Source organism: Oncorhynchus mykiss, chromosome 3, assembly GCF_013265735.2.
Source record: "Oncorhynchus mykiss isolate Arlee chromosome 3, USDA_OmykA_1.1, whole genome shotgun sequence".
Taxonomy (NCBI): Eukaryota; Metazoa; Chordata; class Actinopteri; order Salmoniformes; family Salmonidae; genus Oncorhynchus; species Oncorhynchus mykiss.
This window is the reverse complement of record NC_048567.1, coordinates 3,717,391-3,738,277: the sequence shown is the minus strand read 5'-3', so window position 1 is coordinate 3,738,277 and position 20,887 is coordinate 3,717,391. Positions and strand designations below refer to the sequence as shown.

General features: G+C 41.9%; 2 protein-coding genes across 6 annotated transcripts; one reads left to right on the top strand and one right to left on the bottom strand.

Moving 5' to 3' along the window:
• Window positions 1–4,581: 4,581 nt before the first annotated feature.
• On the bottom strand, window positions 4,582–12,324 carry LOC110507370 (magnesium transporter MRS2 homolog, mitochondrial). Of its 2 annotated transcripts, XM_036966094.1 has the most exons (11): window positions 11,417–12,317; window positions 10,213–10,277; window positions 9,878–9,914; window positions 9,581–9,693; window positions 9,178–9,354; window positions 8,406–8,536; window positions 7,833–7,949; window positions 7,326–7,478; window positions 5,544–5,661; window positions 5,189–5,302; window positions 4,626–5,000 (listed from the first exon to the last, which is right to left on the bottom strand). In XM_036966094.1, exons 1-11 carry the CDS (start codon window positions 11,604–11,606, stop codon window positions 4,932–4,934), a joined length of 1,284 nt encoding a protein of 427 aa, XP_036821989.1. In that variant the 5' UTR covers window positions 11,607–12,317; the 3' UTR covers window positions 4,626–4,931. The 2 variants fall into 2 exon arrangements, 1 of the variants encoding a protein (XP_036821989.1); XR_005040203.1 differs by lacking the exon at window positions 5,544–5,661 and having other exon boundaries at window positions 4,582–5,000; window positions 11,417–12,324.
• Window positions 12,325–12,582: 258 nt separating this feature from the next.
• On the top strand, window positions 12,583–18,578 carry LOC110507329 (cleft lip and palate transmembrane protein 1-like protein). Of its 4 annotated transcripts, none has more exons than XM_021587267.2 (17): window positions 12,583–12,970; window positions 13,183–13,274; window positions 13,493–13,673; window positions 13,801–13,940; window positions 14,121–14,199; window positions 14,320–14,437; window positions 14,538–14,632; window positions 14,728–14,812; window positions 15,377–15,480; window positions 15,629–15,694; window positions 15,882–15,932; window positions 16,029–16,111; window positions 16,215–16,249; window positions 16,702–16,757; window positions 16,868–16,912; window positions 17,169–17,284; window positions 17,576–18,578. In XM_021587267.2, the coding sequence occupies exons 1-17, from the start codon at window positions 12,767–12,769 to the stop codon at window positions 17,652–17,654; spliced, it is 1,629 nt and encodes a 542-aa protein (XP_021442942.2). In that variant the 5' UTR covers window positions 12,583–12,766; the 3' UTR covers window positions 17,655–18,578. The 4 variants fall into 4 exon arrangements, with proteins under 4 accessions (XP_021442942.2, XP_021442927.2, XP_021442951.2 ...); XM_021587252.2 differs by having other exon boundaries at window positions 14,100–14,199; XM_021587276.2 differs by lacking the exon at window positions 17,169–17,284 and having other exon boundaries at window positions 14,100–14,199.
• Window positions 18,579–20,887: the final 2,309 nt, after the last annotated feature.

Here is a 20,887-nt window from a genome sequence, read left to right as displayed (position 1 = left end):
TCGCTCCAACCCTAATCTAGCTCAACTGATTCTAATAACGAGCTGGTTGGTAAAATGAATCAGGTTAGTCACAACTGGGGTTGAAATAAAAACGTACAGGAGGGTAGCTCTCCGGGAACAAGGTTGGAAAGGAGCCCTGGTTAAACCTATCGTTTTCACATCATTGGAGATGAGAGGGCGCCACTCAAATGTTTAGATCAGGGGTGTCAAACTCATTCCATGGAGGGCCTAGTGTCTGCGGGTTTTGGGGTTTTCCTTTCAATTTAGACCTAGACAACCACGTGAGTGGAGTTATTTACTAATTAGTGACCTTAATTCAATCAATCAATCAAGTACATTGGAGGAGCGAAAACCCGCAGATACTCGGCCCTCCATGGAATGAGTTAGACAAGTGGTTTAGATGTGCTGTTGTCTATAGACTTGGATATTGACTTTACTTAAATAAAACATCAATATATGAATACAAATGTAATAATGTGACGGGATCATAGAACAAAATAAAGCTTATCATGTAAATAATACTTTGATTATACCTTGCTCACAGTGTGGCAAATGTAATCTAATATTTGGTCTGATTAGTTCAGTTTTGCTTCCCCCTGTTGGGGAAAGTTGATTCGTACATACACTCAAGTTATGTGCCTGAATGACAATGTTATTATCAAAGTCCTTGCAATTGAGATGTTATTAAATAATTCAAAACAGCTCAAAGGCATGTTTTATGATGCATCAAAAAGGTTCATGTTGTTTGAAGACACAGAATAACATGACTGCTGTCCTAACATGATCTGTTTAGACCGAGGTTTCCCAAACTGGGTCCTGGGGTCCCCATTGGGTACACATTTTGTTTTTGCCCTAGCACTACATAGCTGATTCAAATCATCAAAGCTGGATGATGAGTTGGTTATTTGAATCAGCTGTGTAGTACTAGGGCAACACCCTGGTTTAGTACTATGGAAGGTAAATTGTATAATGTATGCAAAGCTATAATGATGAGTAGTAAATCATAGAATGAAGGAATCTGCATGATTAGGGCTCTTTCTGGATTAATCTCAAAATGCATTGGAAAGGGTCTGGGGGGATCTTGGACATTATCTTTCAATATGGTTGAAAGACGAGGTCTGGGAGGGGGAACTTGGACATTATCTTTCAATATGGTTGAAGGAGAAGGTCTGGGAGGGGGAACTTGGACATTATCTGTCAATATGGTTGAAGGACAAGGTCTGGGAGGGGGAACTTGGACATTATCTTTCAATATGGTTGAAGGACAATGTCTGGGAGGGGGAACCTGGACATTATCTGTCAATATGGTTGAAGGACGAGGTCTGGGAGGGGGAACTTGGACCTTATCTTTCAATATGGTTGAAGGAGAAGGTCTGGGAGGGGGAACTTGGACCTTATCTTTCAATATGGTTGAAGGAGAAGGTCTGGGAGGGGGAACTTGGACAAGTTCCCCCTTCCAGACCTTCTCCTTCAATATGGTTGAGAAGGAAGCGAGGCTAGGAGAGAGGATGTGTGGAATTGCATAATGACAATTTAAGATACAGCCAAGCTAATACTTTCAGTAGGTAATCTGACAGGAGATATTTTCTTGATTCTTCTGAGGGCTGATGTTGTTGAGTCAAAGTAGTCATCACCACCGGTTCATGTCAATTATGTGGACATTACTATGTTAAGTGCTGTAGTTGATAAGTATACCGCGTTATGATAAGGCAAACATTTCACGATTTATACACATCTACATAACACATTATCAACATTCATAAAACCACTAGCGGGTTGACTCATAACCGGCAGTCCCGCGGTTATATCTGCGGGGCGGACGGGTTTAGGGTCATTACATGTCGTGTGGCTGAAGGGCACGTGGGTGGCGGGCGGATTAAATAAAGAGAAACAATACCTTTTAAAAAAAATCCAGAAATGTTTAACTATTGTGATATTTTTATAGGCTACATTGAGGTTCTGGTATTTTTTTAAATTTCTTCACGCCTAGAAAAAAAACCTCCACGATTCCGTCATAACTGTCATTTTATAGATACAAAGAGAGAATTACAGGGGGCAGTTTGGAAAAAAAACGATCCAGTCCTAATTGTCTTGTGGAATAACGGACATTTCTGTGATAAATTCTTAACCAACGTTCTCTAGTAATACTAGTCCCGTGCGAATACGGCTATATCCTTAATAATAGCCTAACTCATGCAGAAGTAAGCATTTCTTGCTGTAAAATTATATACCAAATGTAGGTAAAATATGGATTTGGGTACAGGAGTGGAGAAATATTTATTTCGTTCTGCATTTTGAGAGAATGCCATGCTCAGTTACTGTAGATAACATCTGGGTGCTGTCTTCATAATAAAAACGGATAGTATTTCAATTTAAACCACATAAAATATGCTTCGAAGCCGAACTCAAATCTTATCAGAAACATGTTGGGTCGTTTTCACAGTTTACTTTTGGCTTACAACCGGTCAAACTAAAATCATTTGGACATTTTGCACAGAAAAACTTTCCCGTTTTTTTTGTTGCTTCATTGTATTTTCTCCCCAGCCCCTAACTTCTTTGCTCCACGAAAGATGAGAGAACTTTACCGATGTCAACTAGATTGAAGCATTCATTCTATCGATCTATTACATTCTGTTCAGCAAGGGTTTATTTAGTCTTCTAAAGCAACATGAAGCCAACCAAAATGTCGGAAATTCTAAGCATAAATACCGAAATCAGGCAAAAACAAATCCTGCACCCCCTGTCAAAATATTGCTCTGCAGCCTCCGACTGTAGCCTAGCGCATTCTCTATATATGCGGGTTGGGTGTGGACCCCATATTCTCACTTTATAACATATAATCCGGCGGTTGCAGATGGGTTATTTGCAATTGCTTGCGGGTGAACAAACAGCTGACCCGCGCACCACTAGTGTAGACACAAAAGGCCTACCAATATCCCACATGTAATAATTTATTTTATGAATTATTAAATATTTCACATATGGACATATTGGCTATTTTACCCTCCATTCGACTGTTAATGATGAAGGGGTATGATATCACATTAGAGAGATGTTCCTTATTTATATGTGTTGCTGCAATGCTATGTTGTCGTCTTAGGTCTCTCTTGTAGTGAATTGTTTTGTCCTATATTTTTATTTAATTTGTAATGACAAACAGCATTGCAGTGACCACTTTGTGAATGATACAACTAATAAATACATACTACATTACTGTATGTGAATGGCACAATAGTTATGTTGGACCTGAGGATGAAAACTTGAGTTACACTACATGACCAAAAGTAAAGCTCTTCAAACATCTCATTCCAAAATCATGGATATTAATATGGAGTTGGCACTCCTTTGCTTCTATAACAACCTCCACTCTTCTGAGAAGGCTTTCTACTAAACTGAAGAAAAAACTGCCCGAATTACACCAGGAACGCAAAATTCCTCCATCAGTGCTCAGTCTGTCCGCAATAGGCTGAACTGATGGCTTGTAGGCCTGTTGTAAGGGAGGTCCTCACCAGACATCACCGGCAACGTCGCCTATGGGCACAAACCCACCGTCGCTGGACCAGACAGGACTGTGAAAAAGTGCTCTTCACTGACGAGTAGCTGTTTTGTCTCACCAGGGATGATGGTCAGATTTGCATTTATCATCAAAGGAATGAGCGTTACACCAAGGCCTGTACTCTGGAGCGGGATCGATTTGGAGGTGGAGGGTCTGGTCTGGGGCGGTGTGTCACAGCATCATCGGACTAAGCTTGTTGTCATTGCAGGCAATCTCAACGCTGTGCGTTACAGGGAAGACATCCTCCTCCCTCATGTGGTACCCTTCTTGCGGGCTCATCCTGACATGACCCTCTAGCATGACAATGCCACCAGCCATACTGCTCATTCTGTGCGTGATTTCCTGCAAGACAGGACTGTCAGTGTTCTAGAGCCCGGATCTCAATCCCAATGAGCACATCTGGGACCTGTTGGATCGGAGGGTGAGGGCTAGGGCCATTCCCCCCAGAAATGCCCAGGAACTTGTAGGTGCCTTGGTGAAAGAGGAGGGGTAACATCTCACATCAAGAACTGGCAAATCTGGTGCAGTCCATGAGGGGATGCCCTGCCGTACTTAATGCAGCTGGTGGCCACACCAGATATTGACTTACTTTTGATTTTGACCCCCCACTTTATTCAGGGACACATTCCATTTCTGTTAGTCACATGTCTGTGGAACTTGGAATTTCATGTTTATACAAATATTTACACGTTAAATTTGCTGAAAAGAAACTCAGTTGACAGTGAGAGGACGTGTCTTTTTCTGCTGAGTTTAGATGTTAGAACATTGCTGCGGGGACGTGCTTCCATTAGTGAGGCCGGGCACTGATGTTGGGCAATTAGTCCTGGCTTGCAGTCGGCGGTCCAATTAATTCCAAAGATGTTCGATGGGAGTTGAGGTCAGGGCTCTGTGCAGGCCAGTCAAGTTCTTCCACACCGATGTCGACAAACCATTTCTATATGGACCTCGCTTTGTGAATAGCTGCATTGTCATGCTGAAACAGGAAAGGTCCTTGGGTTTTTAGTTATTTCAAAGATTGAGACTGCTCAGTACTCAATGTCTTTATTTATTAGCTGTATAGTCAGTCAAAACTATTTGAACAGTGGTTTTGGTGAACAGTGGGACCATGTTTTTGGACAGTAAGAATTGGTGCAGTATCCTTGAATACAGATGGAGGTATACAGTGTTCTTCATTATAACAATATATCCAGGATGTTAATAAATATATTAACACTGCTTACAACAGTCTTAAACCAATTGCAAAAAAACTAATATTGAGATTATGAAGAGAAAAAAAACATTCCTCTGCAATAAACGAGTGGAAAATCTCACTGTATTATGAAAACAGTCAAACAGTTCAGATTCCTCAGCAGAGAGGTGGTGCAACAAGGAACTATCATCTTAGTCCACTCTTCACCTCTCCTCCTTTTGAGTTGATTTGGTTTCTCTTCCAAACTGTTGGGATCTAGGGAGGACAAAGAGGCTTTTTATAACAACACAAGTCATGGAAATGATCTCAAGACGAAACACTGAGCTTAAGCATGGTCAAGATGTCAGACAGGGGCTGGTATTGACCATTACTGAGTTATACACGTTACATATTAGATGATACACATTTATATCCAAATAAATAATAATGAACTATTAAATTACCTGTGGGGGGACGGTAGGCTCAAGGTGTCGACCCAGGAACGAGAGCAGTCTCCTCCAGATTAGTCCACTACCCAGGAACATGAAGCCTGTCACCAGCCAGAACACCTTGGGGTCCTGGGGGAACAAACACGACACCATAGATAAAACTCTGTTTGATCTAGCGTTATATCTCTATGGACCACACACTGAGCCAGTCATCCTTCACCTCAGGTTCATCTGCCATTTAGCAATATTACATTGCTGCAGCTGGCTAGTTTACAATGAGCATGTGTTGCCAGGTTAACAAACTCATTGTTAAAGTGTCTCACGTGTAATTTCTAAGATTAAAGCTTTATCATCAACACATATCATTAACCTCCTCAAACGTGGATTCCAAGTTCATCCCGAAGGCGACGCCCATCAGGCCAAATAGGGAGAGTGAGAAGGTCCCCATGGTGAGCTGCAGGTTCAGACGCATCATCACGTTCCGGTGACTGGGTGGGCCATGGCCCATGGGGACAGACGGAAATGGGATGGTGACAAACTAGGCCTGACTAACAGAGAGCTGGTTAAGCCAATTAACAACAGGAGAAAAGGAAAATGCCATGTTCAGCAGTTGGAAAAACAGGCTAGTTCCCCCGATAGCATTAAATGCAGCTTAGAACAGAAAACAACATCAGGACAAATTAAGTCTACCAAAAGCCAGTTAAATCAGCAATACACTTAAAACTGATTTATTTTTGTCTAGCTAGATAATTCTGCCAGCATATTTTGTATGGACGCAGCATGACTATTACACTATACCAGAGATGCATAACTGGTGAAGCAGCATGACTATTACACTATACCAGAGATGGATAACTGGTGACGCAGCATGACTATTACACTATACCAGAGATGGATAACTGGTGAAGCAGCATGACTATTACACTATACCAGAGATGGATAACTGGTGACGCAGCATGACTATTACACTATACCAGAGATGGATAACTGGTGACGCAGCATGACTATTACACTATACCAGAGATGGATAACTGGTGACGCAGCATGACTATTACACTATACCAGAGATGGATAACTGGTGAAGCAGCATGACTATTACACTATACCAGAGATGGATAACTGGTGAAGCAGCATGACTATTACACTATACCGGAGATGGATAACTGGTGACGCAGCATGACTATTACACTATACCAGAGATGGATAACTGGTGACGCAGCATGACTATTACACTATACCAGAGATGGATAACTGGTGACGCAGCATGACTATTACACTATACCAGAGATGGATAACTGGTGACGCAGCATGACTATTACACTATACCAGAGATGGATAACTGGTGAAGCAGCATGACTATTACACTATACCAGAGATGGATAACTGGTGACGCAGCATGACTATTACACTATACCAGAGATGGATAACTGGTGACGCAGCATGACTATTACACTATACCGGAGATGGATAACTGGTGACGCAGCATGACTATTACACTATACCAGAGATGGATAACTGACGGCCCCCCTTAAATATGACTAACAACAGGTTAAACACATTTTGGCCAAGGGATCTGTGAAATAAGTTTAGTGTGTAATACAATCAAATATAATATTATTCATCTACAATGTATGTTTTTAACCCTGGGCAACATGGGCCTGGGAGGCTCACAGGGATATTGATATACACAGTACTTCACCAACCATACATTTGGAAGTCATTGAAGCTTTAAAACTACAACGTTTTGTCTCTTAAAGCTGCAACAACAAAATAATCTCTGCCACGTGACAAAATGTGTAGAATTACAGGATATTGGCTTGAAAACTGCAAAATGTTGTCTCTGATGTCAAGAGACGGGCCTTTAAAAATGTTCCTTCCCAGGGCCCCAGACTTGGTTCGTCTGGCCATGACCTGCTGAAGTCATAGAAAAACTTTTTGTATGCTATTTGTTTTTATCTCACTCGAGGTGTGTTCTGATGAGGGGGTCCCTGATGAATTTTCTATCACAAAAGGGGTCCCCGGGCCCAAATGGTTGGAGAACCCCTGCCCTATTCCCTACATAGTGGACTACTTTTGAGTCCTATGGGCCCTGGTCAAACGTACTGCACTATATTAGGAAACAAGGACACAGACGGGGTTTAGTCGCCAGTACCTGTCCAGGTTGATGAAGATAACACTCTCGGAGTCGTCTATCAGGCCCTTGAGCTCCCTGGTCGTGTTGCCCAGCTCCTCAGCCTGCATGAAGTAGTTCTCCAGGAGAAGCTCCATCTCCTCAGCATGATCAATGCCCAGACTGCTCTCCTCACTGCCTCCAGAGACACACACAACAACAAGAGAGACCAATAAAGCTTTCATCCAACAACTCTTAAGAAAAAAAAAGACATTCATCTATACGAGAGAAATGTGTCTCCTGCTGTACCAACCCCTCAGACACACTCACAGACTAGGTTTAAAAGGCTGGACCACAGAGCAGCCACAGTGCCGTGCCCAATGAGCAGTTCAGGAGGTTTATATCAAGGGTGACCCCTGACGTATTGACGCCAGCAACCCTCCCGTTGTCCGCTCACTCCCACCATAATGAAAAACGTGTACAATGAACACAAATAATCTCATGAAGTACCATGTGCCTACAAAATCTGCATGTTGAAATTTCACTTACAACACACGTGGATCTGTCCACTTGGTGACACAAAGCTCCTCGATCATCTCCTCTTCGTCTAGGATCTTCAGCAGACTGTCCTTGAAGACCTTGATGTCTGTCTCCAGCTCTGACAGGCTGGGCAGAAAACAGTTAGGATTGAAAAATTCTGTTAACTTTCCCCAAAATCCCGGTTGGAAGTCTCCCGAATCAGGATGGAGAAAGGGAATGAGATTGACGACACAGAGCTAAACCAGTCACGCCTTCTAGTGCAGGATTTCTAGATCCATACAATAGCCCTGGCCCAACTATAACCATAGGTGTTCATCTGTTCTACACCTACAATACATTTAAGTCATTTAGCTGATGCTCATATCCAGAGTGACTTACAGAAGCAATTAGGGTTAAGTGCCTCGCTCAAGGGCACATTGACAGATATTTCACATAGTCGGCTCAGATTCGAACCAGAAACCTTTCAGTTACTGGCCCAAAGCCCATAATAGAGGATCTGCCTTGATAAGATGAACCAAACGTTACATACAAAAGCAGCAACGCTCCTTATCATGATGTGACTGGCATTGCTTTTCCACTCACTTCTTGCTGTTCTGAAGAAGTATATGCAGTTTGCTGCGATCTGCAGAGAGTAGTTTAGGATCCACAAGTGACTCTAGAATGTCCAGGATGACAGGGTGAACCTCATTCAGTCGAGCCTGAAGGGTGTTTACCTATACACAAAACAAACAGACACATACATGCGTAAACAAATACCAGGTGACACTTTATTTGGATAGTCCCAAGTAGATGGTTTGTAGATGTTCAATAACTGTCAACAACATATCGAGTAACTATCCACTAACCCTTATCCTGAGGTACTGACCTGTTGCACCCTCTTCAACCACTGATCATTATTTGACCCTGCTGGTCATCTATGAACATTTGAACATCTTGAAGAACAATCTGGCCTTAATGGCCACGTACTCTTTTAATCTCCACCCGGCACAGCCAGAAGAGGACTGGCCACCCCTCAGAGGCTGGTTCCTCTCTAGGTTTCTTCCTAGGTTCCCGCCTTTCTAGGGAGTTGTTCCTAGCCACAGTGCTTCTACATCTGCATTGCTTGCTGTTTGTGGTTTTAGGCTGGGTTTCTGTATAGCACTTTGTGACATCTGCTGATGTAAAAAAGAGCTTTGTGAATAAATGTAATTGATTGATCCGAACTCTGAACTCAACCCTTACCCTAGCAACAGTTCCTTATCAACAGATAGTATGACCATGAGTAGATCATCAATATGGGACTATCCAAATAAAGTGTGAACAATTGTTGTGATAAATGAATAGTAAATGAGTGATTGCGTAGCGTGTGTCTTACCCTGTGCTGCAGAATAGCTTCAAGGGCTCTGAACTCAAATGGCAGTGAATGAGTGGCCAGAGCTCCATGGTCCCCATTCAACTGTGGAGCCAACTCCAGGACCAGCCATCTCTCCAATCCCAGACCTCGGAAATCCAACACCAACAGGCTATTGGGGGTCACTACTGCCTTCAAGGCCTGAAGACACAAGAACAGACTCGGTTCAGGTGCAAAAACGAGTCAAGTTCGGTCACCTGTCTTTTCTAGTGTGCGATTTTCTACTTGTTTTTTTAATCATAGGATTCTCTAAAAGTTAGAGGATAATTTGAGGCTAGCTGTCACGACAGGTGACAAATGCAGCAGTTTAGCTAACAGTACCTTCAGCATAACTCTGTAACACGAAACAAAAACAATATGTAGCTACCTCCATGCGAATGATGATGTTGTTGTTCCTAGCGGTGATGCTGGTGAGGTGTTGGAACCTGAGGTCTCTGGCCTGCAGACTCAGCTCATGATACAGCTCCATCTTCTTCTTCTCTGCGATAGGAATCAGACCAGGGGTCAGAAGTCACACTCAAAATGTATAGGAAGGGCAAATACCTTGTCAGTAACAAAGTACAATAAACAATTGCATTTCGATGTAGTCCTTGTGAGAACAGAAAACTAAAGAAAAGCTAATAATGGGCAAGCTAATGAGGACAATAGATGTTCCAATACTTACCAAATGTGGTTACATTTCCATCTTTGTCAAATTTCATCTATGACAGAAGAGCACAGTTGTACCTACTGCCAGTATATTTCTGTAGAACTTCTAGATACATTCCACACACTCCCTCAGGTGAACAATATAGGTAGTCACAAAGAACTGACACATTGGTTCTCTCTCTTCTTGCATTTTGCAGAAGCAACCTTTTTTTTAATAGAATGTTGGCATTGTCAATGTTGATAAACATTTGATCATGTCCGATATACTGCTGACAGACATAACATTCAGGAGAGACTAGAATAACAATTTAAAATTGGATATGATTGACACAACTAAAACTTGCCACTTACCATAACAAAAGCAGGAGCCACACTGGAGAGGGATGCCTCAGTTCCTCTATGGCGAATGAAATATGCTGCCAATTAAACAACATTAATAATCCATTAGCCAACAACAACATTTGTGTTGCAGCTAGATCTTCCTTTTCAGGGGGGTTTATCAGCAGTTGGCATCCAATCTTATGGTGCATGACCTACTGTACTGGAGTGTGGGCCAGAGACGGGGAGAAACTAAATCCTACCTGCCAGCCCCGTTGCTCTTAAAAAAATATTAAATATTTGAGACTATATCTAATGACGTTCTACTTAATATACTCTAAACTAACTTCCTGTTTCCCCTTCTCCCTCATATTAGATCTCAGCCTCTCTCTTTCCCTCTGATACTACCCACAGTGTAGCAATACATGCTCCACAGTCTCTGTTTCCTGGCAATAACCACACTTTCATGTTGGATGCTTTGTTGTCACATTTAAGGACATATTCAACTGGTTGTGTCCCACTCTTAATCTTGTAAGAATAGCCTCCTCTCTTCTGTTCTTTCCTGGCGCCCTCCCCAACTTTCCTCTGTACTTGAAATAAATGCCGGCCCATAGTATCTCTATTCCACTGCTCCTGCCATCTCTGCACCTTCACTGTCCACATCAGGCTTTTTGCCACTGCATGGCTCATTGAAACGACAACATCAACACTACTAAGTGCTGGTTTCACCAGTACATCAACTGCCTCGTTCCCCTCCACCCCTACATGGGCTGGGACCCAAGTCAATCTTATCTGTATACTAATCTGTCTATTCCTGCCATGGGTTTGTAGCACTTTGGAAAGCAGGTATTGTCTGCTACATGAGCTAAAGGACTGGAGACTCATTAACACTGCACATGAATCAGAGCAAATAACTACTATGTCTGGCTTGACTTCCTCCAGCCACTGGAAGGCCAACAGTATGGCCATCAGCTCCACAGCCAGATGATCTGTAATACGTTTCCTGACTTCCACCCCACATCCCTGCACTACAAATGTTGACCCAGTACATCCTGTCCTTGGATCTTTTGAACCACCTGTGTAAATGACCACACAATCCTGATACACAGTATCCAGATGTCTCTTAAACAAATACATGTATGTAGTCTCCCCAACACCCCTAAATCAACTACTGGAGGCGGGAGTAGCCTTGTGCAGCTAGGTCTAGCCATAACAGTAAAAATGTTACATCGCCTACCAGACGGACATGATCGCAACAGTGTTGCTTTCCCCCTCGTCACCGGCTGATGCTTGGAGAGTTGGCATTTTATAGGTGATCTGGAACAACTCACTGTTCTGCAGGTCAAAAAGCCGGCGAGGACCCTGAATTTAATGTCCAGAGATCTCCGAAGACCACCCATGGTGAACGACTTGAAACAAGCTTCCATTGCTTTGTTCAGCACCACTGCATTTTAGCAAAGTGTCCTTAGTTATTTAGCAACTTTGTTGGTCTAGCCAGCTGATCAGTTGCATTACTGGTTATTCCACTTGCACCCGGAACAGAATCACTAACGTAGGCTAGGTAGCTAGTAAACTTATCAGCACTGTTCTGCAAAATCATACAACCGTTTCAGTCCAAAGTCGGGTAAAATGCTGGATCAAATCCCCGAGCTGACAAAAAGCTGTCGTTCTGCCCCTGAGCAAGGCAGTTAACCCACTGTTTCCCGGGCGCCGAAGACGTAGATGTCGATTAAGGCAGCCCCTCTTTGATTCAGAGGGGTTGGGTTAAATTCAGAAGACACATTTCAGTTGAATGCATGCAGTTGTAAAACTAACTAGGTATCCCCTTTATTTAGCTAGTTAGCACGCAAACAAGGCGCTAGCTAGTAAGTTAGCTAACTGCTAACGTTAGCGAACAAACTTATATGCCGCTAGCAGGAGACTAGCTCGTGCTTCCCGAACGAACTTCTCAACCTGTCGCAAAAAAGTGCCATATGTGAGTAAAATAACAATAGGCTTGCATCTGGTATTGCTAAATCCAAGATACGTTATTCCTCCTAAACACAGGGACAGCTGGCTCAGAGCAACTACAACCAGCAGGCATTGGGGTGTTTTGGTGTTACAGTAACACGTGCTCGTGCATGACCCTGAACTCGAGAGGATGAATGAATTTCAACCAATGAAGTTGTTCAACGAAAGAAAACCTTACTTGAGATTTCCGTAAATGTTCGGGAAGAAACAAAACACCCTACACATTTTCCAATTTATCCACGAAATGTAATTTCCCTATGCTGAAAATATACATCACATTGAGGGCTGTGTTTTCACATTGTGGGTACCACTGTGGGCACCCATTCGTCACCCAGTATTTGACGTGACGTAGACCGAGGAGACGCAGCATCACTACCATCACCGAATAGGCGTCTCCGCGTGCTGCCTGGATACAGTTCTGGGTTAGAAGATACGGAGCGGCATGATGCGCCTGATTTGATAAATTGTATATTTTCTGATATCATTGACGCACTTTTGTGGTCCTATACTCCTAGCTTTAGCTGTCAATGTCCACCATTCGTTTTGGTCGTTTTTTATTTTTACATTTCATACCAGTATGTTCCCTTCGTGCTATTCAAAGCCGACGAGTTCAAAGGACCTATTCAAAAGGACTTATCTGACAAAGATTTTACTAGGAGTGTTCGTCGTGTATATGTCACACACCTGCTGGGTGATTTATGGCTTTGTGTACACCAAGCCTTGTGAGAGAGGTAAAGGAGACTGCATTTCTTCCTATCTTGCAGAAAGACCTCGTCTCCAGGTAAATAGTGGCCTTGATCTTACACATACTGCAGTGAAACCCTAGATTTAGGGTAGGTTTTTAGTGCAATTAATAATTTTTAGCTATTGTATTTGGTCAGAGAATTCATGCATCACAATTTAATTAGTGACCATGGTGCACAAGAAGTGTCTTTCAGAGCCCATAAAGATAAATTGAATTGAATCAATGCAAAGTCTGATTTATTTTAACAGCTCAGCATTTTCTCCAGTTTGAGGCCTGACCACAGTGAACTCAACCTCATCATCAAGATAGATGACTTTGACATACATTCTAAATTTGAAAGGTAGGCCGAAGTCCCATTTAAATCTGCAGTCATGTGGCGTAAAAATAGCATGTCACTTTTAGTCGAGTATAAAGATAAGGTTATGGGCTGCATCCCTAATGACATTGTATTCCCTATGGTCCCTGGTCTAAAGTAGTGCACTATATAGACACTATGGTGTCATTTGGGACAGAAGCCTATATCTTTCACCTGTCACCATTGCTTTTCTTGATTTAAAGGGTGGTGAATGTATCCCTGCCGTTGGCAACACGTAACAACGGGACTCTGCACACATTGGTTTATGTACACAAGTTTGGAGTGTCTCCCTTGCAGGATAACCGGCAGGTACATCATGTTGCCCAGCTCAGCACCTACATGATGTCCCGAAAAAATGTCAGCTCTGCTAAAGAGGTCCTCAAAGTAAGACAACAAAACGATTCCTCTATGTTTCAGTCTGGACTGGCAAAAGATCAGCTGTAACGGCTCTGTTTGGTTGACCCATTCGATCATCTCCTTCATGGCTTCTCCTGGTCTTGCATTTTCTCAGAAACATGCTGCCACTGCTCCTCGAGTAGTAGACAGACCCATCTCTCACTGGAGGTCCCGTCTAACCCTAAACATGATGTCAGAGGACTTCACCTTCAACAGAGGGACCTTGCCAAGTGATGTCCGGCGCTACATGAGAGTGTAAGTCTCATATAACATGTTTGTATTGTGTGAGTGTGTTTATTTGGGGAGTGGGTGTGCACTATAAGGCCTACAGTACACTTATATAGCACAGCATCACTCACATTATGCAGAGCTAGCTACAGAGATGGTGAGAAATATGGATGTTTTGTATTTCAGATATTTTGTCTCGTGTTTTAGATTTCAGGATGAGAACAGGATGGTATATCTGCCACTTTTACATATTGATGAACTCAGCGTCAGGGTAAAGGACATGATGGTGAGATGTTACTCTTCTTGTAAATTATATTACAGTTATAAATACTACTTTCAAGAACATTAAAACATGCCTCACAAAGAGGGCTTGGAGGATACTTGTTTTTACAGCATGTGTTTGTAGGAGATTAACGGCTCCACAACCAAACTACCTCTTACAATATCCTACGAAGGCCTATCGCTGAGGCAATTCCGTCTCTGGATCCACATGCAGGATGTAATGTTTTCACTGAAACATTTTGGTTAGTTTATTACTTTAGCCCTCCTTTTAAACTACTGAGATAACAACATACGTTTGTCAACTTCCTGTAAAATGACTTTTTTTTGCTTCATTTATTACAGGGTTCACTGAGGTGAATATAGATGAAATCAAAGGTGTTCTTGTGGACAACAACTTGTACCTGTTAGCATTGACTACCTTGGTGACCGCATTCCATGTAAGTGATTTTCCTATGAGAGTTCATGACTTCTATCACAAAGATCATTTCAAATCATGTCAGCCATCTACAGTTTTCTATGTCTAATTTTTCAGTTCATATTTGAATTCCTGGCCTTTAAAAATGACATAAGCTTTTGGAGGAAGAAGAAAAACATGGTGGGCATGTCTCGTAAAACAGGTGAGAGTGAGGGAGGAGTAAAATACATCTGTATTATAATGCATTTCATGTTCTTATTTATGCATCCAAGGTGTCATGCCAATTTCCTAATTGAGTTAGGGAAGATGAGGTGTCAGGCTTGAAATACGTTCCAAATTGCACCCTATTCCCTCTATAGTACACTACTTTTGACCATGGTAGTGCACTACATAGGGAATAGGGTACCATTTGGGACAGTTTGTGTAGATTTGGGTATCAGTACTACAGATAGTTATCCATGGCAGGCCTCTGGATAAACCCACCATCCGCCCACAAACACTACCTCCAGCAGCACACGAATCTACTGATCTACTCCCATCTACCTCAGAACTTTTTTTATTTTATTTTATTTTATTTCACCTTTATTTAACCAGGTTGGCAAGTTGAGAACAAGTTCTCATTTACAACTGCGACCTGGCCAAGATAAAGCAAAGCAGTTCGACACATACAACAACACAGAATTACACATGGAGTAAAACAAACATACAGTCAATAATACAGTAACTAACCAAGCTCTATCTGTTTCTCTATGCTGTTCTGTTCCAGTGCTGTGGAGATGCTTTAGCACCATAGTGATTCTCCTGAAAATGCTGGAGGAACAAAGCAGCTTGCTAGGTCTCATTCCTGTTGGAATAGGAACCACAATTGAGGTATCTGCCATGAATCAGCAGTTTGGAAAGGATTTAGAACATCAATAGAAATAATCAATGCTTTTTGCCAACCATAGCTGTGGATGGCAGAAGGTTCTGTGTGACCATACCAGGTCTCATGAATTCCTTCTTCTCCCTCTACCTATAGGTGTGGAAGGTGAAAAAGGTCTCCAAAATACAGCTACAGTGGAGAACCTCTAGGTCTATAGTTCATGTACGTATTACAAGCAAATATAGAAATAGTTTATTCACGTTGTGTGCATGGAGGGCCAATGAGTATATGTTGATTTAATTAAGAATCTGTTATTGAAAAAACTGATTGAAATAAATGTATCTTTTAGTGTTTAAAAACAAACAGTAGTATAAATTCAGGATTATTCCTTGAAACTGATTGTCTTCAGGTTGGTAAATTTGATGAGTCAGAGAGAAAGACTATACAACATGACACACAGGTAAGTGCTGAATTAGTGGTGTGTTTGGTTCCTCTTAACACTAATACCATAAATCAAGCAGACAAGTATTTTCTAATGCAGTTCTCCATTTTCTAGGCAATGAAATGCCTGTCTTATTTAGTGTACCCTCTGTCTATTAGTGGAGCCATCTTCTCTCTGGTATACCTGAGGTATAAAAAGTAAGACAAGTCTGGATTTTAATTACATTTAAAATATAACTAAATAGGTTTGATGAGGACATTGATCATCAACGTATCTAATATTCACATTTTATTTTGACAGCTACTATTCATGGTTAATCAACAGCCTTGTCAGTGGTAAGTTTACACATACTCTATCAACCCTCCTTGGAGGTTATATTTTGAATTTAATATCAATTGATCACACAAATACAATATTTGATATAGATCTTTAACACTAGCCTGGTCAAGCAGACTGAACGATGCACTCACTATTTGTTGTACTGTGAAGTGAAACAGAATGTGCCCTACCGAGAGATCAGGCTGGTTCACAAGGTTCCCATTGACATAAATTCGCTGAATACCCACACTAACAAACGGCGATATGTGCAATGTTATAGCACATTACATATAGCCTACTTTTGGCCAGCTAATAGCTTAACCACCAATCAAGCAACATGGACTAAACATTCAACTCATGTTGCTGCAGCATTATTTTGCTTTGACAATAAAGGTCAAATTAAGATCCTACATCTTGTATTAGTGGGTAATATCAATAATTCCAACTGAAACTGGGCTTCCCCCTGCAGGGATTTATGCTTTTGGATTCCTCTCTATGGCTCCTCAGCTGTTCATTAACTTCAAGGTTTGTCTTACTTTTGTCCTAATTTAGAGCATAATGAGCCCTGACTAAAATGTTCTATTTTGACACAAATCTTCACTTCACTTTCTTTTCTTCCTCTTGTTCTTCTTCAGTTGAAGTCCGTGGGCCATTTGCAATGGAACGTATTGATGTATAAAGTGAGTAGTAACTGTTTTATAGTATAATTCATTGTTGTTGTTGGAGCGATAAGCAGCTGCTTACCTAAAGTCCATCTAAAGTGTCATCAAGTTGTCTGTTCTTCTTCACATTGACACTGTGTATGCATCCCAAATGGCCCTCTATTCCATAGTGCATCCTATGGGCCCTGGTCAAAAGTAGTGCACTATAGGGAATAGGGTTTCATTGGGGGTGCATTCAGAGTGAGAATTAAGCATTCTTGTGCCTTCTCTTTAGGCAGTCAATACATTCGTCAACGATGCCTTTGCCTGTGTCTTCAGCACACACCCATCCCACCAGCTGGGCTGCTTCAGGGATGAGATTATGTTTATCCTCTACCTTTACCAGAGGAGGTGGGTGGGACACAGTTCAGCAATCGTCAGTGACCCTGAAATACTCTAGACTACGTCCCAAATGGCACCCTATTCCCATATGGCTCTGGCCCAAAGTAGTGCACTTTAGAGAATAGGGCACCATTTGGGATATAGCCCTATAGTCACTCGTTATTAGATAATTTAACTTTTCATCATTCTGAGCCCTTCTGTGATCTATTGACCTGGATGAGCAGGGGTTTGGTTTCTGACAGTTAACAAAACATGTAATCTCATTCATTTACTTCTCTATCTGCCCCCCACCCCCTGTAGGCTTTACTCTACAAACAAGACCAGATGTCGTGAGTATGGATCATGCCACCACAACCACAGGAAACTCAAAGCCCAATGATGACTGAGGTCATCACCAGAAAACATGGTTGAATGAAGGAAACATACCTGCACATGGTGGGGTTGTAAACAGCATGGGAGGCTCTCTGAGGGTGCATCAGGGTTTATTTGAAGCCTTTAGTAAAGTTCAGAATTAGTTTTGTAAGTAGAGAATACAGCTTATTTTCAGTCAACCCTGTGTTAACCACTGATATTTCCATGTGTTAGAAGTTTGACCAACCCGTATGTAGCCAACAGAAGCATGAACCGTTTTTTAGTGATACATATTGATTACTGCATTGTTAGGTTTGAGGCTAGCAATAAAGGCATTTTACTGTACTTGTGGACATGACATTAACACTTGAAAAAGGAGGCTGCCCCTCGCCCTGCCTGCACTGCTCCATGTTACCAGATATAACCAGTATGTAGCCTACTGAAGCATAAAGCTGCCCCTTGCCCTGCCTGTACTGCTCCATATAGTCCACAAGGAGGCAGTGTTGTCAGCCCCTTGCTGTACTGTTTTCTGCTTGTTCTTTCAGTCCTCTACTTCCTGTTTGAGAATAGTACATGTATAGATGGGTGCTAAAGGGGAGGAATGAGAAACATGTACAAAAGATGGAGTAACGTGAAGTACAGTGAACTCCTGATAAATCCAATGTCTTTAGACAGTCATATGTGAGAGCTAACCGGAACATGCACATAACCTGTATCTATCCAGGCTGTATTTGAAATGGGACGATTGAGCTACAATGCACTAATGAGGTTTTTTGCACTTTGCATACAATGCGCACTTATCAGGAATCAACTGTACTTTTAAATAATGAAGATACTGTAAGGTCTTTAAAAATTAAGTAGGAAGCGTAGCCTGATGTTTTTGAATCACATCCTTCTACCAGGGTTTATGGAATGACTTTCCTCTTTGATTAAATTATTACAATTAAATGATTTACCTGTATCTCTGTTGCATTGTCATGACTAATGAAAAGCATTAGCTGGTGTACACACAACGACAATTATTTAGTGTAGAGGTGCTGACCAACAGCGAATGAACTGTAAGCTATAAAAACAAACAGTTGCACAGTCCATACTAATACAGTCCCAGTAATCCAATCGGTAAAACACTAATGCCATGAATGCTTGAACCAGGTTTTGTAGACAAACAGTGCAATTAGTGCAACCAAGGACAGTAGTGAGGGGTGTGTCATAATTATTAGGTTGATTAGAATGAATTGAGTGAAACTGTTAAAAGACAATAGTTTACAGCATATGGAATATATTAGGCTATTGTTATCATATGGAAACATAATTATATATTGCACATAATATTAGCATCAACACACATCAACTCCGGGGAGGGGCCAGCTGAGTGTAAGACTGTGTCATCTGCATATAAATAGATGAGAGAGCTTCCTACTGCCTGAGCTATGTTGTTGATGTAAATTGAGAAGAGTGTGGGGCCTAGGATCGAGCCTTGGGGTACTCCCTTGGTGACAGGCAGTGGCTGAGACAGCAGATCTTCTGACTTTATACACTGCACTCTTTGAGAGGTAGTTAGCAAAGCAGCCCAAAGACCCCTGAGAGACACCAATACTCCTTAGCCGGCCCACAAGAATGGAATGGTCTACTGTATCAAAAGCTTTGGCCAAGTCAATAAAAATAACAGCTCAATATTGCTTAGAATCAAGGGCAATGGTGACATCATTCAGGACCTTTACGGTTGCAGTGACACATCCATAACCTGAGCGGAAACCAGATTGCATACCTGAGAGAATACTATAGACATCAAGAAAACCAGTCAATTGAGTTTTTCCAAAACGTTTGATAAACAGGACAAAATAGAAATAGGCCTATAACAGTTAGGATCAGCTTGATCTCCCCCTTTAAATAAAGGATGAACCGTAGCTGCCTTCCAAGCAATGGGAACCTACAAATGAAATACAGGTTAAAAGGTTTGAGATAGACTTGGCGATGGTAGGGGCAGCAACCTTAAAGAAGAAAGGGTCTAAACCATCTGACCCAAGATGTTTTTTTGGGGTCAAGTTTAAGGAGCTCCTTTAGCCCCTTCGACTCAGTGACTGCCTGCAGGGATAACATTTGTTTCGGGGCAGGGGAAAAAGAGGGAGAAGGATGGGTGGAGGATGAGGAAATGTTGGACGGGCAAGGAGGCATGGCTGAGTCATATAGGAATCCTGATTTAATAAAGTGGTGATTAAAGAGCTTAGCCATGTGCTTCTTGTCAGAAACTTATTTCTCATGGTCTGAAAGTCCTTTAGGTACCATTTGGCAAACTCCAAGCGGGCTGTCGTGTGCCTTTTCCTGAGGAGTGGCTTCCATCTGGCCACTGTACCATAAAGGCCTGATTGGTGGAGTGCTGCAGAGATGCTTGTCCTTCTGCAAGGTTATCCCATCTCCACAGAGGAACTCTCGAGCTCTGTCAGAGTGACCATTGGGTTCTTGGTCACCTGCCTGACCAAGGCCCTTTTCCCCTGATTGCTCAGTTTGGCTGGGTGGCCAGCTCTAGGAAGAGTCTTGGGGTTTTCAAACTTCTTCTATATAAGAATTATATTAGCCACTGTGTTCTTGGGGACCTTCAATGCTGCAGGAATGTTTTGGTACCCTTCCCCAGATCTGTGCCCTGATACAATCCTGTCTCGGCGATCTATGGACAATTCCTTCAACCTCATGGCTTGGTTTTTGCTCTGACATGCAAATGTGGTCAAATGTGGGACCGTATATAGACAGGTGTGTGCCTTTCCAAATCATGTCCAATCAATTGAATTTACCACAGGTGGACTCCAATCAATGGAAACAGGATGCACCTGAGCTCAATTTCAAGTCTCATAGCAAAGGGTCTGAATACTTATATAAATTAGCTATTACTGTTTTACATGTTTAATACATTTGCAAAAAATTCAAAAAAACGTGTTTTGTCGTCATGGGATGTTGTGTGTAGATTGCTGAGGACATTTTTTATTTAATCCATTCTAGAATAAGGCTGAATGTAACAAAATGTGGAAAAAGTCAAAGGATCTGAATACTTTCCAAAGGCAGTGCCTTTTGTTACTTTACAGTTTTATTCTAAAATGGATTAAATACATTTTTCTCCTTACGACATTATTTAATAATAATAATACATAAGCCATGAAGTGCTTTGAAAGGCTGGTCATGACTCACATCAACACCATCATCCCAGAAACACTTCCCATTCCCACCTGGACAAAAGGAACACCTATGTGAGAATGCTATTCATTGACT

What these genes read in the sequence shown, in the direction of transcription:
- LOC110507370 (XM_036966094.1), bottom strand. Translation starts at nt 11,606, where the DNA reads ATGGAAGCTTGTTTCAAGTCGTTCACCATGGGTGGTCTTCGGAGATCT. An exon ending in TGGACAGATCCACGTGTGTT is followed by an intron (nt 7,479 to 7,832) that starts GTAAGTGAAATT and finishes CTCTGGAGGCAG; the next exon opens with TGAGGAGAGCAGTCTGGGCA. An exon ending in TGGAATCCACGTTTGAGGAG is followed by an intron (nt 5,303 to 5,543) that starts GTTAATGATATG and finishes TTGTTCCCCCAG; the next exon opens with GACCCCAAGGTGTTCTGGCT.
- LOC110507329 (XM_021587252.2), top strand. Translation starts at nt 12,767, where the DNA reads ATGTTCCCTTCGTGCTATTCAAAGCCGACGAGTTCAAAGGACCTATTC. An exon ending in ATACATTCTAAATTTGAAAG is followed by an intron (nt 13,275 to 13,492) that starts GTAGGCCGAAGT and finishes CTTGATTTAAAG; the next exon opens with GGTGGTGAATGTATCCCTGC. An exon ending in CTATACAACATGACACACAG is followed by an intron (nt 15,933 to 16,028) that starts GTAAGTGCTGAA and finishes TCCATTTTCTAG; the next exon opens with GCAATGAAATGCCTGTCTTA.